Source organism: Malurus melanocephalus, unplaced genomic scaffold, assembly GCF_030028575.1.
Source record: "Malurus melanocephalus ecotype Western Australia unplaced genomic scaffold, MMel_1.1 scaffold_293, whole genome shotgun sequence".
Taxonomy (NCBI): domain Eukaryota; kingdom Metazoa; phylum Chordata; class Aves; order Passeriformes; family Maluridae; genus Malurus; species Malurus melanocephalus.
Genome location: NW_026623525.1, coordinates 544,216 through 564,661, shown reverse-complemented (window position 1 = coordinate 564,661; position 20,446 = coordinate 544,216). Strand labels below are relative to the sequence as shown.

The 20,446-nt window shown below is 47.6% G+C and overlaps 1 protein-coding gene across 1 annotated transcript in view; it reads right to left on the bottom strand.

Annotated features, from left to right (window-relative positions):
- MARCHF2 (membrane associated ring-CH-type finger 2) overlaps window positions 1-9,326 on the bottom strand; it is a 21,262-nt gene extending 11,936 nt beyond the window's left edge. The window contains exons 1-2 of the mRNA XM_057376838.1: window positions 7,831-9,326; window positions 4,124-4,319 (exon numbers count right to left, since the gene is read on the bottom strand). Of these exons, the coding sequence (XP_057232821.1) occupies window positions 4,124-4,319; window positions 7,831-8,156 (522 nt within the window). The 5' untranslated portion in view covers window positions 8,157-9,326. The remainder of the gene's footprint in view (window positions 1-4,123; window positions 4,320-7,830) is intronic.
- Window positions 9,327-20,446: the final 11,120 nt, after the last annotated feature.

Sequence of the window (20,446 nt, the reverse complement as noted above, 5' to 3'; positions counted from 1 at the left end):
AGGGAAAATATTGTGCCCTTTTTGACTATGCCAGTCATGCTGGCTGGAGTGTCATGGAGTCAGATCACTTCCCATAAACATAAGGATGCAYATTAAATCAACAATCATGTAGGAAAATCAAGTATTGGAAAACCATCCCTCTCCAAGGCTTGGCCATTTTGTTCTCTGCTGGGGACATGTTCCTCACTCAAGAACCCTGGTCCCCAACCCTCTTGTGATGGAGACCACTTGAGGGCTGAGCAGAAGCCATTCTGTCCTCTKACCATGAAGACTACACTGTAACACAGACAGACAACAGGCCTGAAGTAAAAATAAGGCAATTTTGGTCATGGYGTTTCCTGGCTTCCAAGAACTCAGGAAGTTTACACAGAAGCATTTCAGCTTGACCGTGTAGCTTCCCCTTTGTATTCACCAAAATGTCTCCTGCAGCCCACAGTCAGCCTCAAGCCCTCTCCCTCTGAAGGATTTTCAAAACCACTGGGCAAAGCCAGTTCTCAATGAGGCTGATGGTCCCTTCCCAGAGATCAGCTCTGCTGACCAGTGACCACTGCAGCCACCATGACCAGCTCTATGTCTCCTCAGGCTGGAAAGGCAGGATAGAGCAGAGCAAACAGCAAGAGCTGCTTTCTCCTCTGAGGTCCAACAGCAGCAGGTAGAGCATGTTACCAAATTCCCTCMTGGCTAGGCAACAGCAAAACAGAAGCTAGAATGCTTTCACACTTGGAACAGACCCTTTCATCAACACCACTGCCACACACCATGCCCCCAGTCTTAGTCTTCACCCACTTATTCTCTGCTCTTAATTTCCATTTTGATTTCCCAGCTTTACTTGGTGAGCAGTGGACTTTTATCAGGGCTCCTCAACAGCACACTCACCACAAACATCACTTCCCCCAAAGTTTCAAAACACTCCCCCATCCCCCCACCCCCAACCAAGAGGCTGAGAACTTCCCAGATATGATGGCTGAGGGAATGGGACATTTCCAAATGACTAGGCAGCCTCTTTCCCCAGCTCTCTTCTCAGAGATSGAAGAACAACTGGAGGATGACACTTCCCAAAAGTATTAGGTGAAGAGCTGCAGCCTGGTCTGGTGTGGGGATGAGATTTCACCAGACTGCAGGCAGAGTATTAATGGAAAGTGCCAGCCAGCTGGCCGAGGGGTTATCAGCTCCTTTCAAAGGAGCTCTGCTACCAACGAGCGCTTCTCCCAAGGCAGCCACACTCGGTCAGTTGACCTCTAATTGAACAAAGCCCCAGCAAACCTCACRGGGTGAAGCACACTCACTGTCATTGCCTCTGCCCAGCAGACTGAAGTGGTGCAGGAGCTCAGAGTGGCTGTAATAGCTCCCAGGAAAATGAGAAACTGAACTGCAGGACATCCCCAGGCAAGRATCAGGTTTATAGCATGGTGGAAGTAATGCAACAAAAGCAGGTGGTCTTTCCATGCAGGTGAGCCATTCTGCTCAGGCAGGAGCCCTCCAGGCACCGTGTGGCAGGCACAGAGCACACGTGCTGATCAGCTGAACAGCCCAGCACACTGCAGCCACAGCACTCCATTGCCTGGGGAGACACTGCTGGCCCCAAGCAAGGGCAAGGGCAAGGGCAAGGGCAGTCTGCTACCACAGCATGTATTAAGTAGGTTATTTGCTGCTTTCCAAGCCAGGGAAAACTTCATTGCCCCTGAGCTGCTGGCAAGGGAACTGCTCTGGGGCTGCACCATGAAGACCAACTGCGTGTTACGCTCTGCTCTGCAGCAGGGAWCATTCTCACCAGCTACCTGCAGACCTTTCATCAGGTGCTTACCAGGTACTTCAGGTAAATTATTCCCCAGGCAGACACCTCAACAGGGCAGATCATCCCTACACTGTGCTCACAGACACTCCCAAAATACCAGAAGTAACAAATCACTGGAATCCCAAAGTCTTTGCCAACTGGCAGTAATGGCTCAAGGGGTCTATTCCTCTCTGAAAAATACAGTGGCCATTCTCCTGTATTTGAGGGTCATTRCATGCTGCCCACCCATCACCTCTCAGCACTCACGGCTTCCTTGTTGATAACCATACCCGTACAGGATCTAGTCCGGAGAGGCTATTCACAAATCTYAACAAGAATTAAAATGGATTGTCCTGGAATGTTCATTCACCCACACTGGAGTGCAGACAAGACTTTCCTGTCCCASTCTCTCAGCAAGCTCCTCATGCCAGCTGGAGGCACAGAGCTGGTGTCACAGGAGAAACTTCTCCAATACACACTGGCCTTSGAGCTTTTATCTGAGTGTGCAGTTTTCCAAGCCAATACTTGTTACGAGGTGCTACAGTATCTGTGAAAGATGGCTAAACACACTCCCACATGTTTGTTTCTAGACAGGAATACTTTACCCAGCTCTTAAGCTAAAACATCTGAGACTTGCACTCACAACTTGGCCCACATAAGCCCTAGCAAGCTCACTGTCCCTGGGCTTGCCTACGTTGTGTCCTCAAAGCCAAGATACAGCCCTTCTTAAATKTTTTAAAGCAGTGTTCTGCAACCTCTGAAACAACCATTTGATACTGGCCAAAGTGCCATTTTACATTTTAGCAACAAGGAGAGAAGCAGTAAGACCTCATACAGTAACCACTGAAGTAATGCTCATACAAATTGCTGTGCTAGATACATGCTTTGGGGTAGCACTGTAGGCTAAAGACTCCCCCTGTCTGGGGCTGCCAAGTTAATCACAGTCAGTTGCAAGTTAAATATTAAAACTTAATATCCATTTTGCAAACTGATGCTTGAATTCTTCCCCAGTTGGTGGACTCTTTTCCACTCCAAAGTTGGGAGGAGATAGGAGAAGATGAGAAATTGAGCTGGGGACTGTGGAAAGCAGGAGGGAACAAAAATTTTTTCCAGAGGGAGGTGAGAAGAAAAAGGAAACAACCTCTGCAATTAATGTGAATGGAAACTGAGATGTGAAAAGCAACTTAGAATTCCAGTTGTGACTCAGTTTTGACCTAACAGATGGGGCAAGAGGAAGGAGAGRGAGGACAAGAGCAGTAACCACTACAAATCCCAAATAACCCTGCCTCCACACACACCTGGTGGCAGGCAGTGAGTGACAAACCTCCGACAGCCAACAGGTAACAGGAGCTTGTTGCTAAGAATCAGCTCCCAGATCTCCCATTCCTCCCACTTCAGATGGCACAGGAATGCTGGGCTCCCAAAATTGTTATGTGTAAATGCCCAGCTGCAGACTGACGCTTCTCTGCAGTTGCACAGCGTATTGAAAGAACCCCCAAGCCAAGCCAGCAGCACACTGACACTGGGAGAGCGCACACAATTTCAGACAGATTAAACCATCTTCTAAACAAACCCTTAAGCCTTTTGTATTGCACCTCACTGGTTTACTTATTCCTCCTTTGGGATGTACACTTGAACTCTGAGGTCAGAGTTGAAGAGTCTGGTCCGTGCCGCCTTTGTTCCCAAAACAAAAACACTCAACCCACCAACCAGAGCCTGGGAGGCTGATGGACCAGTCAAGATCCTGATCCCCCTATGGGCACTACAGAGGAATGTAAGGACCAGCTGAGCCCTRTCCTGTTTTCTCCTTCAACTGGGAGGAGCCCAGGGCAGCAGGAAGGAGCAAGGCCCAAAGGCTTTGAAGCACACATCAATACTAGTCATGGGAAGGCAGGTCTTTCATAAACAGTATCAGCAATCACCACATCCCACTTTTCAGAACAGAACATCACAAACAAGGCACATGCAAGAGTGCTGCACTAATGCAACAAWGTGAGATAAGATTAAAACCAGCAGCAAAAGAATATTTATGAGAACTTYGTATTTCAGTCAGTCATGTTGTGACAGATGCATTTTGATGGTCAGGCATTAAAGCACAGCTATAAACAAAGTGCAGCTGGCATGTGGGCAGGTCACAGGTAGAACATGCCCCAAACACCACTACTGCATGTTTGCAACTACATCACTTGGTCTGATAGGGCACTTGATCTCTCCAAATAGATTTTTCTTTGTGAGTATGAAGGTATTGTGAGGAGGAGGAGAGAGCAAGAACTACAAGAACAGMAGGGCAACCAGTCACTTTCTCTCAAATGATGTGGAAATAAAAAYGAAGCAGGAAGAAAATGGTACCTCTGTCAAGGGTCTTGGTCTTCTCTCTACAACAAATTCTGTGTGGCAGAGCTCACAGTAACTTGTGTTGGAGGAGGATAACCATTTTTCCAGGCAGCTCTTGTGCACGGTGCCCAGTGTTCCTGTGCAGTCACATGGGGAAAGCAGTCCCTCCCCATTTCCACCTTCATGACAGATTCGACAGATGGGACCATCACTAAAGAGGCAGAAYGAGAGACAAACAGAATGAAATCACAGTCAGAGCAGGCAGAACAACACAGCCACAGGGTCTGGTCCCACYAAGCCCCAGAAAGGCACATGCACGGCAGGCTGGACATGGCACACCATGCTAKGAGCCTGCTGCAGCAAGAAACCAGTCTCAGGACCATGGAGGTGCTCAGGAMATTTCATTTCAGGTCATTTAAAATCTGAGAGCCCCACAACAACAAGAGAAGATGGCACATCAGCCCTGGCCAGCTCAGCTGGTCCCAGAATTGACTGCAGCTCACCTCCCACTGTCCCCAGCTCTGCTCACAGTGGGGAGGGGCAGACACTGGACTCAACACTAAGTGCCTGAAGCACTGATGGAAATCCAGAAGCCCAAAGTGAAGCCAAATGATCCAGAGTAGTCACAGCATGCCTCAGCCACCTGCAGCCACTSRAAAGAYTGGCAATCAGTCACATTCACCAGAYCACCTCCCCACTCTCAGCCCACCTCAGCTCTGCAGCCTGGGCTGAGCAGGAACTGTGCAAGGAACAGCAATATCTCACAACACAACTGCACTGACCCTGGAAGCTCACCTCTCCCACATATTTCACAGCAAGCAGGCACCCACACCAAAGTCTCAGCATACAAATCCTCTGCCCATCACTGCAAAGTAAGTCTCCAGCATCCCATGGGCACACCCTCCCCACATCAATAACCACTCTGCAGTGTTGGGTCTCTCAAGTGGCTGCAGAAATGCTTTGGTGCTTCAGCAACACCTCCTTGGCCATGAGTTTTTACAGAATCACAGAGAACCTCACAGACCTCACAGCATCAGAGATASCTATCAAGGAAARCAGCATTTTCAGRGACASTTGCAACCTTCCCCACAGGAGGCCTGCACTGCTCATGGCACTCAAGCCATCCATCTGYTCCCAAGATGTTCCTCACACCTTCAGCTGGCAAGACTGACTGCCAACAATTAGTGCTACACCTTTCTCTAGAGCAGTTTGCTCAAAGCCCCAGCCAGCCTAGCCTGGAACACTTACAGGGGTGGGGCATCACAGCTATCCCAAGGCACAGCTCCTTAGCAGCCCTGTGCCATTATGCCAGCAACATGATGAGGATGTTTTGGGCTCCCTGGGAAGCCCCAAATGGCTCTAGACACCAAAGTTTGCTATTCCCAGCAGTTCACTACATCTCTTTAGCATTCTTCGATCACTGAGATTGAAGGAACAAAATTATTTAGGAACAGAATGCTGGACAGCAGAAGCCATGGGCAGGGCTGCCTTCCCCGGATTATGGAAACCAGGCCCTCAYTATTTCTCTTCCCACCTTCCAACCAGCCTTTTCTTTCACACAATTTTACATCCAAAGCTGTCCAGATTTGGGGGGTGGGAGAGAGGGTGAGAAAGGAACATCTTAATTTCAAAGACCMTATTGTACGTCCTCTTGAAATCCAGTGAGCAGTATCAGCTATCAACTTCTTGTACGTACTGCTGACAGAACAAAAGCCACAATGAACCCGTATCACAGTTGACACTTCACTGCTATTCTGACTTCAAAAAACCCCACCTGGCTGCCAAAGTTTGTGGGATTGCAACACAACAGTCAGAGCAAGCACTTAGTAATCGTCAAAAGCAGCAGCACCAATTCCATGAGTTTGCACAGAAAGCAAGAGTGAGGCATGGAAGCACAGTTCAAGGAAAAGGAGCACACTGGGAAAAAAGGTTGGTGGGACACGAAGGAAAGAAAAGAGCCAGCAAGAAAATGCATGTCACCCCACTAAAGGAGAAGCAAGATTCCTCTCTTTGTGTGCCACAGAAGATCTCTACCACTTTSAATTCACTATTTAGCTGGTTTCACCCCAATTGAACTTTTATTCATATTCAGGGCTGTAAAGCAATTTACACCCAATGTACACCATCCCCTTCTCTCTGCCAAACATCACTGTTGAACCACTGACTTGTGTTCTCTCCTCCTTTTCACACCTTTTATTTAGGGGACTCCTTCAGCCAGGACAATCTCTGCAAAAGGTGCAACAGGAGTGTGGGGAGGTGCTGGAAACTTCATCCTCAGAGATTCTGGAAACTGCATCAGACAAGRCTCTGAGCAGGTTTGCTCTAAAAGGAGGTTGGATCAGATGTCCTACGAATTCTCTTCCAATCTGAATTCTKTGATGATTTGGTAACATTTATTGCCATAAAATGCTGTATCAGAACAGCAAAAGTACAGCCCACACACAGAGCCCTAGTGACAGGGACAGACAACCCACTCAAGCCTCCAGTGCTCTCATGCATCTGTCATTTCCTAAGAAAAGCATCTGTAAGATATTTCATCCATTCTCTTCCTGTTTGAGAAGTTTTGTATTCCCAGCACATTATGATAACCTTGGCTACCAGTAAACAATTCAAAAAGAAAAAACTGCTGACAGTGTGTGAAAAAAAAATTCTTATCAGACTTTGTTTTCCTTCCTTCCCCTGCCGGGTGGGGGGCCCAGTCACACTCCCACATGATACACACTCAGACACAGTTTTCCAGCAGGCTGTAGACACCATATCAGTAATTCAACATTCCAGTGCAGTCACACTGCTCCGGGCATTGCTCTGCTAAGTGCTGGTGACAAGGAAGAGACTGAAACCCACCAGCACAAAAAGGAATGAACTTATGTCCATGTACAAACACAAGGAATCCTGTTGGGGTTTTTCAAACCTGTGTTTCCAGGCAGTTTTCCCACAAGATTATTGCACCTCCACAAGTTCTAAGAGGTTAAACAGCTTCTCACCCAGCCTATCTATTGCCAGAGAGCAAGCCCAGCTCCCTTCACATTTTTATTGACCTACCCCAGCTGTGCTGGATGCAGCAATTATGTTAGWTTCTATTCTCATCCAGCTTCCCTGCATCCCTCCCCCATGTCTGCAATCACTGCTTTCCCATCCCATAAATGTTTGACCAAATTCATTGAAAAAAAATAACAGCTGTTCAGACAGGATTTCTGAACACAAAATATGACAGCTCTTGGTAGCTGGACTGAATAATGCTGCCAAATGTCCTCTGCTCTGGAAGCTGCTCAAAATTCATGTCAAGAAGTCACATCAGAAGTCTGAGCCAGTGAAGCTGCCATGTGTCCCCACTAGCAATGGCTGGATGTTGTAGTTCCTGCAACACAAACACCCTCCCCTCCCTGCGGCTGAAGATCAACACCACGCCTTTACTCCATGGACGTTCCTGGAACAGAGGCTGTGCTCCCCTTCCAGCCCTTGAGCAGCTCACTGCCCTGCGAGGCTGTGACAGCAGCACACGGCGAGAGGTGCCCATGTCTGGGGCTTCCATGGCAAGCCCAGGCCACCAGCACATGGGACAGTGGGAGCCCCGCGGAGGGCACACGCCTGGGAACCATCTGGCTCTCGAGGATCCACACTCAGCACTCTGCCAAAATTCTTCACAGAACAAGAGTTTGTGGTCCCCCTGCTGCCCCAAGGCACCAGAGAAGGGGAAGAGTCCCGTCCGTGCAGCAGCTCACCTCTGGGTGCCCAGCGCCTTGATGACCGTGGAGAGRAGCCGCCCGTCCTTGGCGGTGACCTGGGTGATGTACTGCGGGCGCCCGATGTCCGAGTCCTCCACCGACTTGGAGAGGGCAGCGCTTCCCGGGCAGTCGCACAGGGAGCCGGGGAGGTGGCAGCAGTCGCCTGTCGTCATGGCAACTCCGGGCCCTGCTGTCCCGGGCCCGGCACCCGGGAGACCTGCGGGGACAGCACGGCAATCAGGAGCGGAGCCCTYAGAGCCAACCCCTCCGCTCCTCCAGCCCCGCTCCTGCTGGCAGCACTCCAGGGCCCCACAGAATCGCATTCTGCGAGTCTTCTGTCCCCTTTAATAGGCTTTRTGAGGCTGCCTTACCAGAAAATTAAGGCTCCAAGTGTTCTACTTACATAACTTACCATCAGAATTGCAAATTTGTCTTTCCCAAAGAATTCCTGATAATCACCCTTTAACCTGATGAAGCCTTTCAAACTGAATGTGCTGACACAGAGGTGGGGAAGGCAACCAGAAGGCCCATGGGCCTGTGATGTTCTGGCTAGAGCCATCCTGAAAACTTATATTCATCTTCTCCATAAACAGAGCAAAGTTTCACCTGATCAGGGCACCTAAACCAGTTTATGTGGCTGGGTTCAGGGRGGCCCTTAGCTGCCTTCAGGAGCTTTCTGAGCACTTGAAACTCTATCCAAGCCCAAAAGGCTCCCCCACACCATCTCTGGTCTTTTTTCTCTTTATTGTTTTACAGAAATGTACAGGCTTCCATTTCTATATCCCCTGTGGTAAGTCCCAACAGTGAATGTGGGACATAAACCTCCCAAAAGCACCAAAAATCCTCCCTGGGAAGGGCAGCAGGCCAGCTTGCCTCCTTTCCCTTTCARTTGTTCAGACCAATAATGATTTTTMCAAGAGCCACATGCAAACAGCAAAGCATACCAGCACATTTTCAGCAAATATCCAGCAAAAAGAACACATGGAACAAACAGCAAATGCAAGAACTGGAGAGAAGATGCAGAGAAAAGTTCAACGTGGTAAACCAGGTGCCACCTCTGATGAGCCAYGTGTGGACAGGAGAGCTCTCTGCCTTTGAGGAAAGGCAGCAGATCACCCAAGCTGCCAGAAACAGCCAAATTCTGCCCTGGCAGGGGGTACCTCAACCCCAAAATCAGGCATGCTCTGCAGATTCAGAAAAATCCTAGAATTGTCAATTGCCTTTAACCTGATCCCTGAGAGGCAGCTGTGCAGAAATAAAGAGCTGGGGTTACAGTGAGTCACAAGCTGAACACAATCCAACAGCATCGCACTGCTGGTAAAACCAAAATCCCTGTGTCTGTAAACAGGACTGCCTTATGTAAGGCACGCACAGTAATCCCTGTGCGCCAGCACTGCTGGGATCAGAGCTGGAATGCTGCCTCATCCTGGTGACTGGATTTCAAGAAGAAACAAATCCATAAAAGAAGTTCAAATGAAAGCAAGGAAAAGGAAAAAAAAAAAGGAGAAATTAAAAGAAATAAAATAACTCCATCCTCAAAGAAGAAATATGAAAATAATTAGGTTTGTTAAATTTAGGGGGAGTGGGGGGAATCCACAATCTTTGCCTCCTGGAGGTAGGAACAGGCAAATAAACCTTCCCCATCCCATCCAAGGAAAGGTTTTTTAGTTTTGAGATCTCTGCACAACAGAAGTCAAACATTCCCATGAAACTGCAGTACTGTCAGGTTCAACTAAGCCRAAATCTAACTAAAATAACTAAAGAAAATAAGGGCTTGATCCTGGTTGGAGGCTTGACCACACTRCAGAGGAAAACAAAAAGCCAGTACAAGAACRTGATCCTTGAAGCCCTGAAAACACTGATCTGGGTAAGCAYAAGTGTCTTGGAAATTAAGAAAYTCTCACACAACCAAGGGCTTCGTCTTCCAGGACAGCTTCCTTCATATACATGYGTTCAAGAGGGAGACAGACCTTCACTGTTGTCTCAGCATCAGATGCCAACTTTGGCAGCATCCCCTCACTTTACAGAATAGTTTCTAATTTCTAATAGAAGACTTTCTAATCTCTTTTTTAAAGCTGCACTTCACAATTATCTGTAATCATTTGTATCTGAGCRGGAATAAGCTTGAGCTTATGGGCTGGTCAATCCTCTTCAAAACAAAYGTGAATCTTTTCATCAACTTAAAAATGAACTTCATAGACTCAGCCTCTCTCTCCACCTGTTCAAAGAGCACACAGAGTTAGAGCTACTTTTCTTATTTCTCCTCTTCAAAACAAAGGCTACAAACTCTCCAACTTCAAGCAGCAAAAAGTAAGATGATAAATGCTATTGGAATGACTTAAATCAGCTGTTCTGCAAGTTCAGGAGTTCTTTCAATTTTAACAACCTCTTAATGAAACAATCATGAGAATATATGTGCTTTTAATAAAAAGGTCTGTTCCATTTGTTCGGCCAAAATGTTGTTTATTTTAAAGTCCAGAGGAAAAAAGGTCCATTCTGTGTATTGGAATAAAACTGCCCTCACTGACTGTGTCCTGGGAGTATTTATACTGAGGCTCTTTGTGTTCCACATCTGACAGACACAGGCAGCCCCATTGCCTTGCCCTCGCAGCCCTGCTCAGGCTGGAAGGGAATGGCTACCCTGTGGTTTTTCAGGAAATGCATGGGTTTCTGTTACGAGTTATTTGGCGTTTCCTTTTCAGGGTCCAGCCCAGGGTGGAACCTGAAGTCACTGCTTTCATATCTGACTCACACCATTCAGCAAATACGAAGGAAAAGCAGCAAGATTTTCATGGTTAATGAAGAAGTRACTGAAATCCAAAGATAACATCTGCAGTGCACTCAGGTTCCAATTCCATACCCAGTGGAATAAGAACCATGGTGTACAGCCAAGTCAGTCCCTTTCCTGATCCCTGAAGGACCAGCTCATCAGCACACAGCCTTCTCTCMCAACTGTCAACAGCTCATCCAACCCAACCCAGTGCTCACAGAATCATGCAGGYTGCAAACAGCCTTTGAGATCATTGAGTCCAACTCAATGCTCCTCCAGGACTGCCAAGCCCACCACTAACCCATGTCCCCAAATGCCACATCCACATAGCTTTTAAAGCCCTGCAGGGATGGTGACTCCACCACTGCCCTGGGCAGCCTGTGCCAGTCTGAATGCCCCTTCCTTGAAGGATTTTTTTCAGCCTAAACCTCTCCAATACAACTGGAAGTTGTTTCCTCTCATCTTGTTGCTCGTTACCTGGGACAAGTGACTGATCCCCACCTGGCTGCAGTCTCCTTCCAGGGTCCCCCGTGAACCTACTTTTCTGAATACCCAGCTTCCTCAGCCACTCCTCATCACATTTGTGCTCCAGCCCCTTCCCCAGCTCATYTACAGCAGAAACAWCAAAATCCCAAGGTCAGAAACAAGACCCAAACAACCGGTTTAAACCCACACTGGTTTTTTTCTAAGCACCTGTGATTTCTGAGCTCATTCCTTGGGGATACATTTCCTGTCCACATTKAAAAAATAAGTCTTGGAAACACTAGGTTTATTATCAACATCCCTTTTGCTGCCACAGTTAGACATGAGCAAATGAACCAGAAATCTCTTCTCAGCAACATTTTGCATACTAAGCTTCTGAGCAGATCCAGAACAYAAAGGGCTGAGTTTGTAGACAGTACTCAAATTGAAGAAAAACAAACCCTGTTTGTGGAAAGTTGGCTCAGMAGAGCAAGTTCTGCACTAGAATTCCAAAACTCAAACACATGCAGCAAWATGAGCCAGTTCCTCGAAGAGCAGCTCATTCTGTGTCGCTGCTCCAAGGCAGAGAGCGGGGTGCTGGTGCAGGATCCTGCTCCATGGCTCAAGTGAAACGCCTGCAAGATACTCCCCCGAATCTTCACTCATTGCAATGAGATTTAATCCAGTTTGTAGGATCCAAAGGGCAATGAGGCAGGCAAAACTCCTTCAAAAGACTGCAGAGATCAGGCTGTACCAGTGCTCTCCATGCAGGAGATGTGCCCAGTAAGAGGAAGCAGGAGTCAAGGAGCTAAAGGATCCCCCAGCTCTGCTCTACATATTTGGAGTTTGAAGATGGACAAGACAGTTATTTCTCCCAGACAGGGAAACCACAGCAGGCCAGATGAACACCTGGATCAAAGCCACAAAGGGAAAAGCACAGTCAGGATGAGAAAGAAAATAGGAAAGGCTTCAGCCAAAGGATGGCAGTTAGGAGGATTGTCAGGTGCAGGCTCTGCCATGCTCCTCGTGGCCTGTCCATTATGGAATATCCCAAATGGAGATGGCAACAGTGTAAAGCCTTGGAGCAATCCTTTGCCTTTGGTAGAATCCAGAGCAAATTGGAACTAGAACCAGCTCCACATTTTTTGGGGGTAGCGCACACACACCAGCTCCTGAAGAGATTGGCTTCCCTGGGACATCACCAAGARAAAATTCAACACATGAGGCTGACAGTGGCCAAGTCTATTCCTCTCACTGAGTAACCCATTTCCCTGATTACATAACTTGAAACCTGGCACCTCACCCATGGTGTCACCAGAGATAACCAACGTGTGCAGCCAACGTAACCCACCCATCTGTACACAAGGACCTTTTTTTAAATTTAGGAAGTAACTGATGGCAGATCAGAGCTCTGACCACTGCTCATGTGAGCTGAAGTTTGACCCCAGTGCAAGGCTTCCCAGCCTGCTTTCCAAAGCCCTTTTAGCCTTTGAGCACACAGACACTGAATTTTCTAACCATATGATCTTGCAAATGTCACCAGTGAACTGAAGGTTATCATTTGCTAAAGAGCATTTCCAAACATCAGYGCTTTCCTTTTCACCACTTAAACTGGATTTCCCAAATCCTGGGCCCTACAACCGTCTGAACATCTTTCTCCATCTTGAGAGAGACCATACAAAGAATTCCTTCCTTCACACATCTAAGCACCCACACACCCAACACACATCTTCCCACAGCCCAGGYTCAACCCCAGGTGTGCAGCACATCCTCCAGCACCAGTTCTTCCTACTGCAGGTAGCTGTGCCTGACTGGTGTAGCCCCCGTGCTGGGGGTGACTGGCAAAGTACCCCCTCTTATATATCTGGGCTCTAGACCCTCATACCCACAGTGATGACACACTTGAGACATTGCCACCAGAAATACAAATGGGTGGGACACAATGAGTGGCTGAAGTGCTCCTTGCTACTGTTAAAAGGTTGCATAAGTAGATTAACCTAAAAAGACAAAACCAAAAAATCCCAAGAACCAGTCCCAAACTGCTGCAGGGTTTTGTTTTCAGTTTTGTTTGTTTAAACATACTTTCTGCTGAGGGCTGAAAAAACACAATATTATTTTGTTCTTTATTAAAAATACACGATTTTACACATAACTAACTCCCCAAAGTTACCCTGCAGGTCTGCTATGTAACACCTTAAAAGTACCCAAAAAGCCAGCACAGGATCTGCCCATGCTAGACCCAACAGCAACTCTCCCATCGCTCCGGGCCTGGGAAGAAATCTTGTAAGTCCTGTGCTTAGAAGTCAYCTGAACATGACAACCCTAAGGTCAGGGTGCAAGGAGCCCTTTCCAGTGAGAAAAGTGACACAGCACTTTATGGCATAYACCTCAATATTCAAAATAAGAACTGATGCCATGCAACAGCTTCTAAAACATTTTAAAATTTGGTAAATAACATACAGGAAASAATTTCACTCTCCAAGAGCTTCTCTATTTCCTGCCTGGCCTGCAASATTTGGTTGGCAAGATACTACCCCTTACTGCAACTAAAGGAGATGCTGAGAAAAATTCTGCCATGACTTGCTCTTTAGAGGATGCCAGTGGAGACATGCTGTGGATCAGAGCCAGGGGACAGCCCTGACCCTGGGCTCAAAACAAAACAAACCCCAAATAGMAAAGGAAAAAAATAATCAGGGCACAACATCCTGGGAGCTTGTGAACCTTCTGATAAAGCTTCACACCAGGAAACACCTCCTACACYCTTAACAGCAAAAACTCAGGGCTGATCTCAGAGGCTCACCTGCCCAATCCCTGGGGCTGAGTTTTAAAACASACACTTCAAGTTTAACCCTGTAACACCCAGGAGGAGATCAGAAGCTTTGAGGACACAGCCTTTCTGGACTCCGGTGTTTGTCACATTTGTACATGACCACAGYTGGACTTGGCTGGGCTCCCTCTCTGCTGCTCCAAAAACACAATTTAGCCACAGTCAATGGTAACTCAAGCCTTCACTCACTGGCTGCTGCTGGGGACAAACGATCATAACTTCCCTATACCAATAAACTATTTAGATGTATTCTAGAAGCTCTCTGAAGTCTTGATTATTTAGATTATGGCAAACAGGTTTGCAGAGATGGGTGAAAAGACAGTCTTCCACTTCAATTTCTTCCAAAACACATTGCCAGGATTCTAACTTCTATTCCCCATTGGTAAAAAATTCCCGCAGCAAGCTGATGATTAATAACTGCTGTTTTCCAAAGCCAACATCCACACACATACCTCCTCTCCAAAGCTTCAGCWTACTGGATCAACATGTGCTGAAGTTTTACTTCATATCTTGAAGCACTGGAAAATGACTGGCTGGCAAAGATGACCCTCCTGTGGCACAGCCCCTGTGAGGCTCGGGGAGCTCCCAGCAGGTGAGAACCTTAAGTTYCAAACAAGGAACTGGGATGGGTCTCATGTGGCCACAGAAGAGCTGTGACACAGTAGAGCTCCCTGGATTTCAGGGTACCTACCATGTTAATCACACAYTGTTTTTCAAACAAATTTTCTTTGTTGCCTAATAAAGTTACTCAATATTCAAAGGGAAGCAAAAGGTTCACGCTTTGATGTTGAGAAAAAAAATCAGTATAAAAAGAAGACTTAAAGATGTTTTTTTCTGCTGTGCTTGGGAAAGATCAGGCTGTATGTTACAGCTGGAATGCCAAAATGAATACAGTTATATCAGATCTTTCAAGACTTGCTATCTACCACAAGGCCATATGAAAGGAAAGTTTACTGCACTTTAATTACCAACATCTGGAAAAACGAATTGCAACATTAGAAGAAAATTCTTTGCAGAGGGTATGTCCAATTAAAATTCAGCCATTTAAATAACAAGTTTCATAAGGGAACAACTGAAAACCAGCTGGGGCATGAGGAACACCTGCAACTCCTCTAAGGATTCAAAAGACATCAGCTTTTAGAGGTGAACAGCAGCACAATAATGCAACAACATAATGCAACTACACAGACTCTACACCCACCTCCCTCTGGATTTTATCATTCTCTTTCTGCACGGAAAGAAAGATGCAYTAGTAAGACTTGAAACTGAACTCATGAACCAGGGTGAAAAAGAAATGGTTATCATGCCTCCAAAGCAATGCTTTACATAGTGCTACCCATCACTGGGGACAACAGCCAGCTCACCAGGCACAAGCACAGCCCTGCCCTGCTGAAGGGACCAGAGATGTGGCATCCCACATTCCTTAGCACTCTCTGTGGTACGTTACAAAACACAAGCAGCAGCAACACAAAGACACTTCTGCTTCCCAGCTCTATTGCTTCAGCAAGCTCCTCTTTAAAGCAAGGCAGCCTCTGCAGCAAGACCAAAGCTTGAGGGCTCCCCAGTCCTGCACAGTCACTTGCCAGGCAGTTGCAGTTTGYTCAGAACAAATGGATTTTCCAGCTGTGGGTAATATGTCAGGAAACAGAATTTCAGTGTAGCAGTAACACATGCACCAGATCGAGACTGCAGCACCCACACACCACGGAAATGGTCAGTTCCTTGAAGGGCCCAACGCAGGAGGATGCAACACATTATTTCAGGATCAGGAAGCCCATATCAGAGAAAACTTGCATTCTSCCCAGTCTTTTCCTCCTTGGTTTGTAAAGCACCATTGACACCACTAATACAAATAACAACACTCTGCTTAGAGACAAGTTGGAGCTGAAACAAACCACCAGCACAACACACAACAGCTCAGTCTCGCTCCGACCGCTCAGAGCGGCTCGCAGCCAGTGCGCAACYGCCACGCAAAACCAGGCAGCACACTCAGCTCCCAGGAGACATTTCATCTGGAATTTAACTTGACTATTTATATTTTTCAACCTAGCTGTATCACAAATCTCTTCAGAACATTCAGCTTTCAAAGAGCTTTCCAGCAAAGGAAGGCTGTGACTCACCACTTTGCTCTGGAGAGCTCCAGAGCAGACGCCAGCTGAGAGTATCCCCATGGTCACAGAAAGGAGGGTTCACTGATCCCAGCCAACTGCACCAGGGTCTCCTTTCTGCCCACTCCTTACTGCTAGTGATTCCTTCCTCAATCCTCAAGCAAAACTTCACAATTGGTACCTGTGCTGCAAAACTCACTGAGTTCAGTCTGCACTGTTTTGCTTAGGCTGCATTTCTAGCTCTTCCAGACACAGGCCTCATCTGATTTGTTTGCAGGGAAGTACMAGAAAAACTGGGAGGAAATAAATTGAAAACAGTCCAGAATTGTAGTTTACTTTTCCCCTCCCACCAATCTCAAATCTAACCCCAAAAAGCTTTCAGCTGAAACAGGAGTAAAGCTCTCAAAGCTTCAAACAAAGAAATCGCTGTTCAAGCCAAGACTACACGAGCTTGGTGCATTCTCCTTTTTGCAGAAAAGTACTTTAGAAGGTAAGTTTGATTTGTTTGTACTTATATATGCTGAGCCAGTGCTGCTTCTTGTCCCTTGTTCTCTTTTTAGGAACAGGAGGAGAATGTTTCCTTCAGTCTATCAGTAATTTTGTGACAACGGATTAAAATTGCAACAGCAGTTAYAGCATGTCTGTCCTTGAGGTTAACCACACATAATCATCTCAGGTTCTAGCAGGAATTGAAAAGTTTAGTTAGAATTGCTACATTAAATCTGGAAGAAAATTTACAGATGCCTATTTATTTGAAATGGGGGCAAATAACAGATTCCAAACTGTAACACTGTTTGTCCTAGAGAGGAAAGGGGCAGGAAAGGCATTTGCAAGGCTGATGGATAGGAAGAGCTGCAGGTCAGTACAGCCCGTGTTGGGCTGCTCCCTTCACTGGAGGATACATGRGGCTTAGTCCCTGTCTCAGGACACACCAGCAGTCCCTGCTCTCAGGATTTTGTCATTCTGCACTTTACCTTCAGTGCTTAGATCTCTCACAGGCTGCAACTGCACAGTGTGAGAGGCATATTCCACCCCCAGGAAAAGTGCACAAAGCCCTAAAAACACCCCGTGGTGACTTCTCTGCTTTCACCCAGCAAGATGAGCAGCCAAGAACTCTCCCAAACCATCTGCAGTGGGAAACTCCCTCTCCCAGCCGAGCTGCATTGCCGCTGCCATGAGCTACAGCTGACCTGGTCTACTTACAACAAACACAGCACAAAGACACAGATTCCCAAGAAATACTTGCTACAGCTGGAGCTGGAGAGACAAGACCAGGACTGGAGAGGTGGAGATCCTGCTGCTCACATGCATGACATGAGCCGTGTTGATAAGCCATGRACTTGATAAGCCACACTTGATAAGCCTCAGCAGAGATTAATGCGTCACTTCACCACCAGAGAAAGCTAATGTGCACAGACTTCAGGGAGACCACTTGCCTACCCTGCTTTGCTGCTGTGCTCATTTCCGTCACAGAAAAGTGCCCCAGGGCTTAGTTTCCCACATAGCTTGTCCTGGACATCACAGACACTGTGTGCCCAGGTGCCACTCACTGAGATGTGCCCAGGTGTTTCCAAGGGGACAAGAGTCAGTAAATGAGACCATTTCCTTATTGTGGGAAAGGTCTAAGCTAAGAGCAGGCAGAAGCACAAGTTAACTACAGTAAATTAGACTGGGAGGGAGACGAGACACACCAGCTCAAACTTCAATCGGGAGGGGGAAAAAAAAAAACAAACCACAGTTTGGAAATGGAAACTCTTAAATCTCCAAATATCCAAAGCAGAGTCAAAGTCAAGTGGAGAAAAAAGAAACTCATCATGTAGTTTATAGTTCAGGATATCCGATTCYTCCCTTCATTTTCTAAAAAAAGCTTCTGTGTTCTTAGTGTGAAAAGCCAAGATATTTCAAACAATAGCAAAAAAAAGCCCCCAAATGCCCATTTTGATTTGTGCCTCTGTAGTACCTGCAGAGCTACTACAAAGTCATATCCTGAGGACTTGCAGCAGTCCCTCAGGACTCACAGAGTCACATAGCTCATACCCAGCCTCAGCTTGCCATGGATGCGTTTGGACTGGATTTTAGTCATGCTGTTTCAAAACAGCCACGCTTACTTCCTTCCAGGGAAACACTGTATCCTGMAATTGCTTGCTGTGGGCCAGCATCTCAATCACCTAGAAGAGGAAAGGCCCTCTCCCAGGATCCATGAAGGGAAGAACTCCGACAGAAGCTGCTCACAATCAGTACATTGTAGTCCTGCTCATATGCATGGTCCCCTTGGCGTCTAGCACAGGGTGACCTCACCCTGCAGCCTCTGTGCAATCCACAGAAAAAAAAAAAAGAGCAGTCAAACACATCCAAAACAAGGAACATTCGTTCCAACGCCTTTTTCTGTTTCCACTTAGGCAGTGGTGCTGATTAGCTAACGACACACAGATACCCCCAGCTTTACATCTGGTATTATGTGTCCATGAAATACACATTAGGCTCGCACCTGGCCATTCCCTGTGCCACCTGGTCTGCTCTTGGCAAAGCTAAGACTTCCCTACTAATGCAGGCTGCTKGCAACACTCACCAGCACATGCTTGGGAGTATTCAGACCTTCTGTCCTCAACTGCAATTATTAAATTCATTGTCACAGTGCATGTGACAAAGGAATTTTAGAGTGCCAGCTCCCTTCCCTTCAAGCCTCTGTTTCTGAAGAGTGACACACTATCACAGATGCAAATACACCTGAAAAACCAGGGCACTTCCAGCTTCCAAATACTCCCCTGCATAATCCTTTGAAGATGCAGAAAAGTATTCAAACATTTGAGCCTTGGAAAGGCAAGACTAACRTCCAGCTGTTCAAAGGATTATACTGTGCACATGTGAGTGGCAGCCAAGCAGGGTTTTATGTTCCCACAGGCAGGGTGACAAAGGGGACCAACCACAGCCAATGCAGCTGGCTGACCACAGTGACATCACAGGCATTCTCAACAAGAACCTGGAAAAAAGGTCAAGAAAATGCAAGAAAAAAAAAAACCACCAAAGCTAGAAACTGCATCAGAAAGGAAAGACACACAGATAAATGCTTGTTGGAAGGAGAGTGGAGCAAGAGAATGAGAGTGCCAAGGGAAATGAGGGCTGGTGATAGAGAGGGTTAAGAGAGGAAYAGAAACGGTCCCTTAGGGATAAGCAAATAAAGGACACGGGGTGGGATGAGAAGCACATCCCCACTGACAGCTCTTCATCACACACRTCAGAACAGGGACAGTCCATTGAATATAAACAGGCAGAATGAAAAGCCAGAGAYGCTTTGGATAACCCTGACACTTCCAGTTCATCATTATCCCCAACTTGAGCAGCACTCCACCTACCTGCCTGCAAAATTCRAGCTCTGCACAGCTCCCTCCAAGAGGACAACAGCCTGAACTCTCCTGGGGGTAGCAGCACCAYGCAGTGCAGATGTGCCACCCCATGCCTCAGTGGCACCATTTCTGTGGGCACTCAGTACAAGCTATTGCACACTCCAGAAGCCTCCAAGGCCATTGCACAGCTTTTTGGTTTGTAATCTCGGTCCCCCCACCAGATCTACAACATATAACAAGAGCAAGTGCTTGAGTCTGCAACAAAAACACCTCCCATGTCACAATCACCCCCCTGTATACGAGCMACAGGCTTGTCCTTTAGATAAATCCCACAAACCAGCAGTTCTGGCCTCTGTGACAGACAGTTAGCTCAAGAAATCTGAGTTTAAAGAGACAGAGAGAGATTTGTGAAAAGTCCATCACAAACTATAATACTACACCACGGAAGAAGGCAGCTGCTGCTCCAACACAGGACTGCAGCAACCTCTTCAGTTCTGCTGTGACACAGAGCTCATTCTCTTGGGAAATCTGCACCAAGCTCTACAAGGCAGCGTGCCTGCACACACAACGCTCGGGGGGCACAAACAGGCTCCAAAACACATGAAAAAACAGCTACGGGAGCTCACTGGCACGGGAAACTTTTCCTAGTAACTGCTTATACCCAAGGAAGAAGAACCTGATGAACAAACAAACGCCGCTTCTCAAACCTTCGGCACTTGTGTCCCTGGTGATGTCTGTACGCGACATCCCCGGCGCTCTCGGCGGACTCTGCCAGCCCAGCGCAGCGCAGCCCAGGCCCGCCCAGCCCAGCCCGGCCCGGCCGAGCCGGGAAGGGCCGCGGCTCMGGCGCGGGGCCCCGCACAGCGCGCACAGCGCAGCCCGTACCGGCGGGCCCCGTGCGAGCAGCGGGGCCGGCAGCAGCCGCTCCGCAGGAGTGGCCCCGAGAGCTGCRGCGCGGCTACGGCTCCCGAGCACGAGCGGCGCCACACACCGGGAACACCCCTCGGCGGGGACACCGGGAGAGCTGTCACGGCTCCCGGCCCCCGGCCCTCCCGCCTCGGCCCGTCCCGGCCGGGACGCCGCTCCCGCAGCCCCGCGCCGG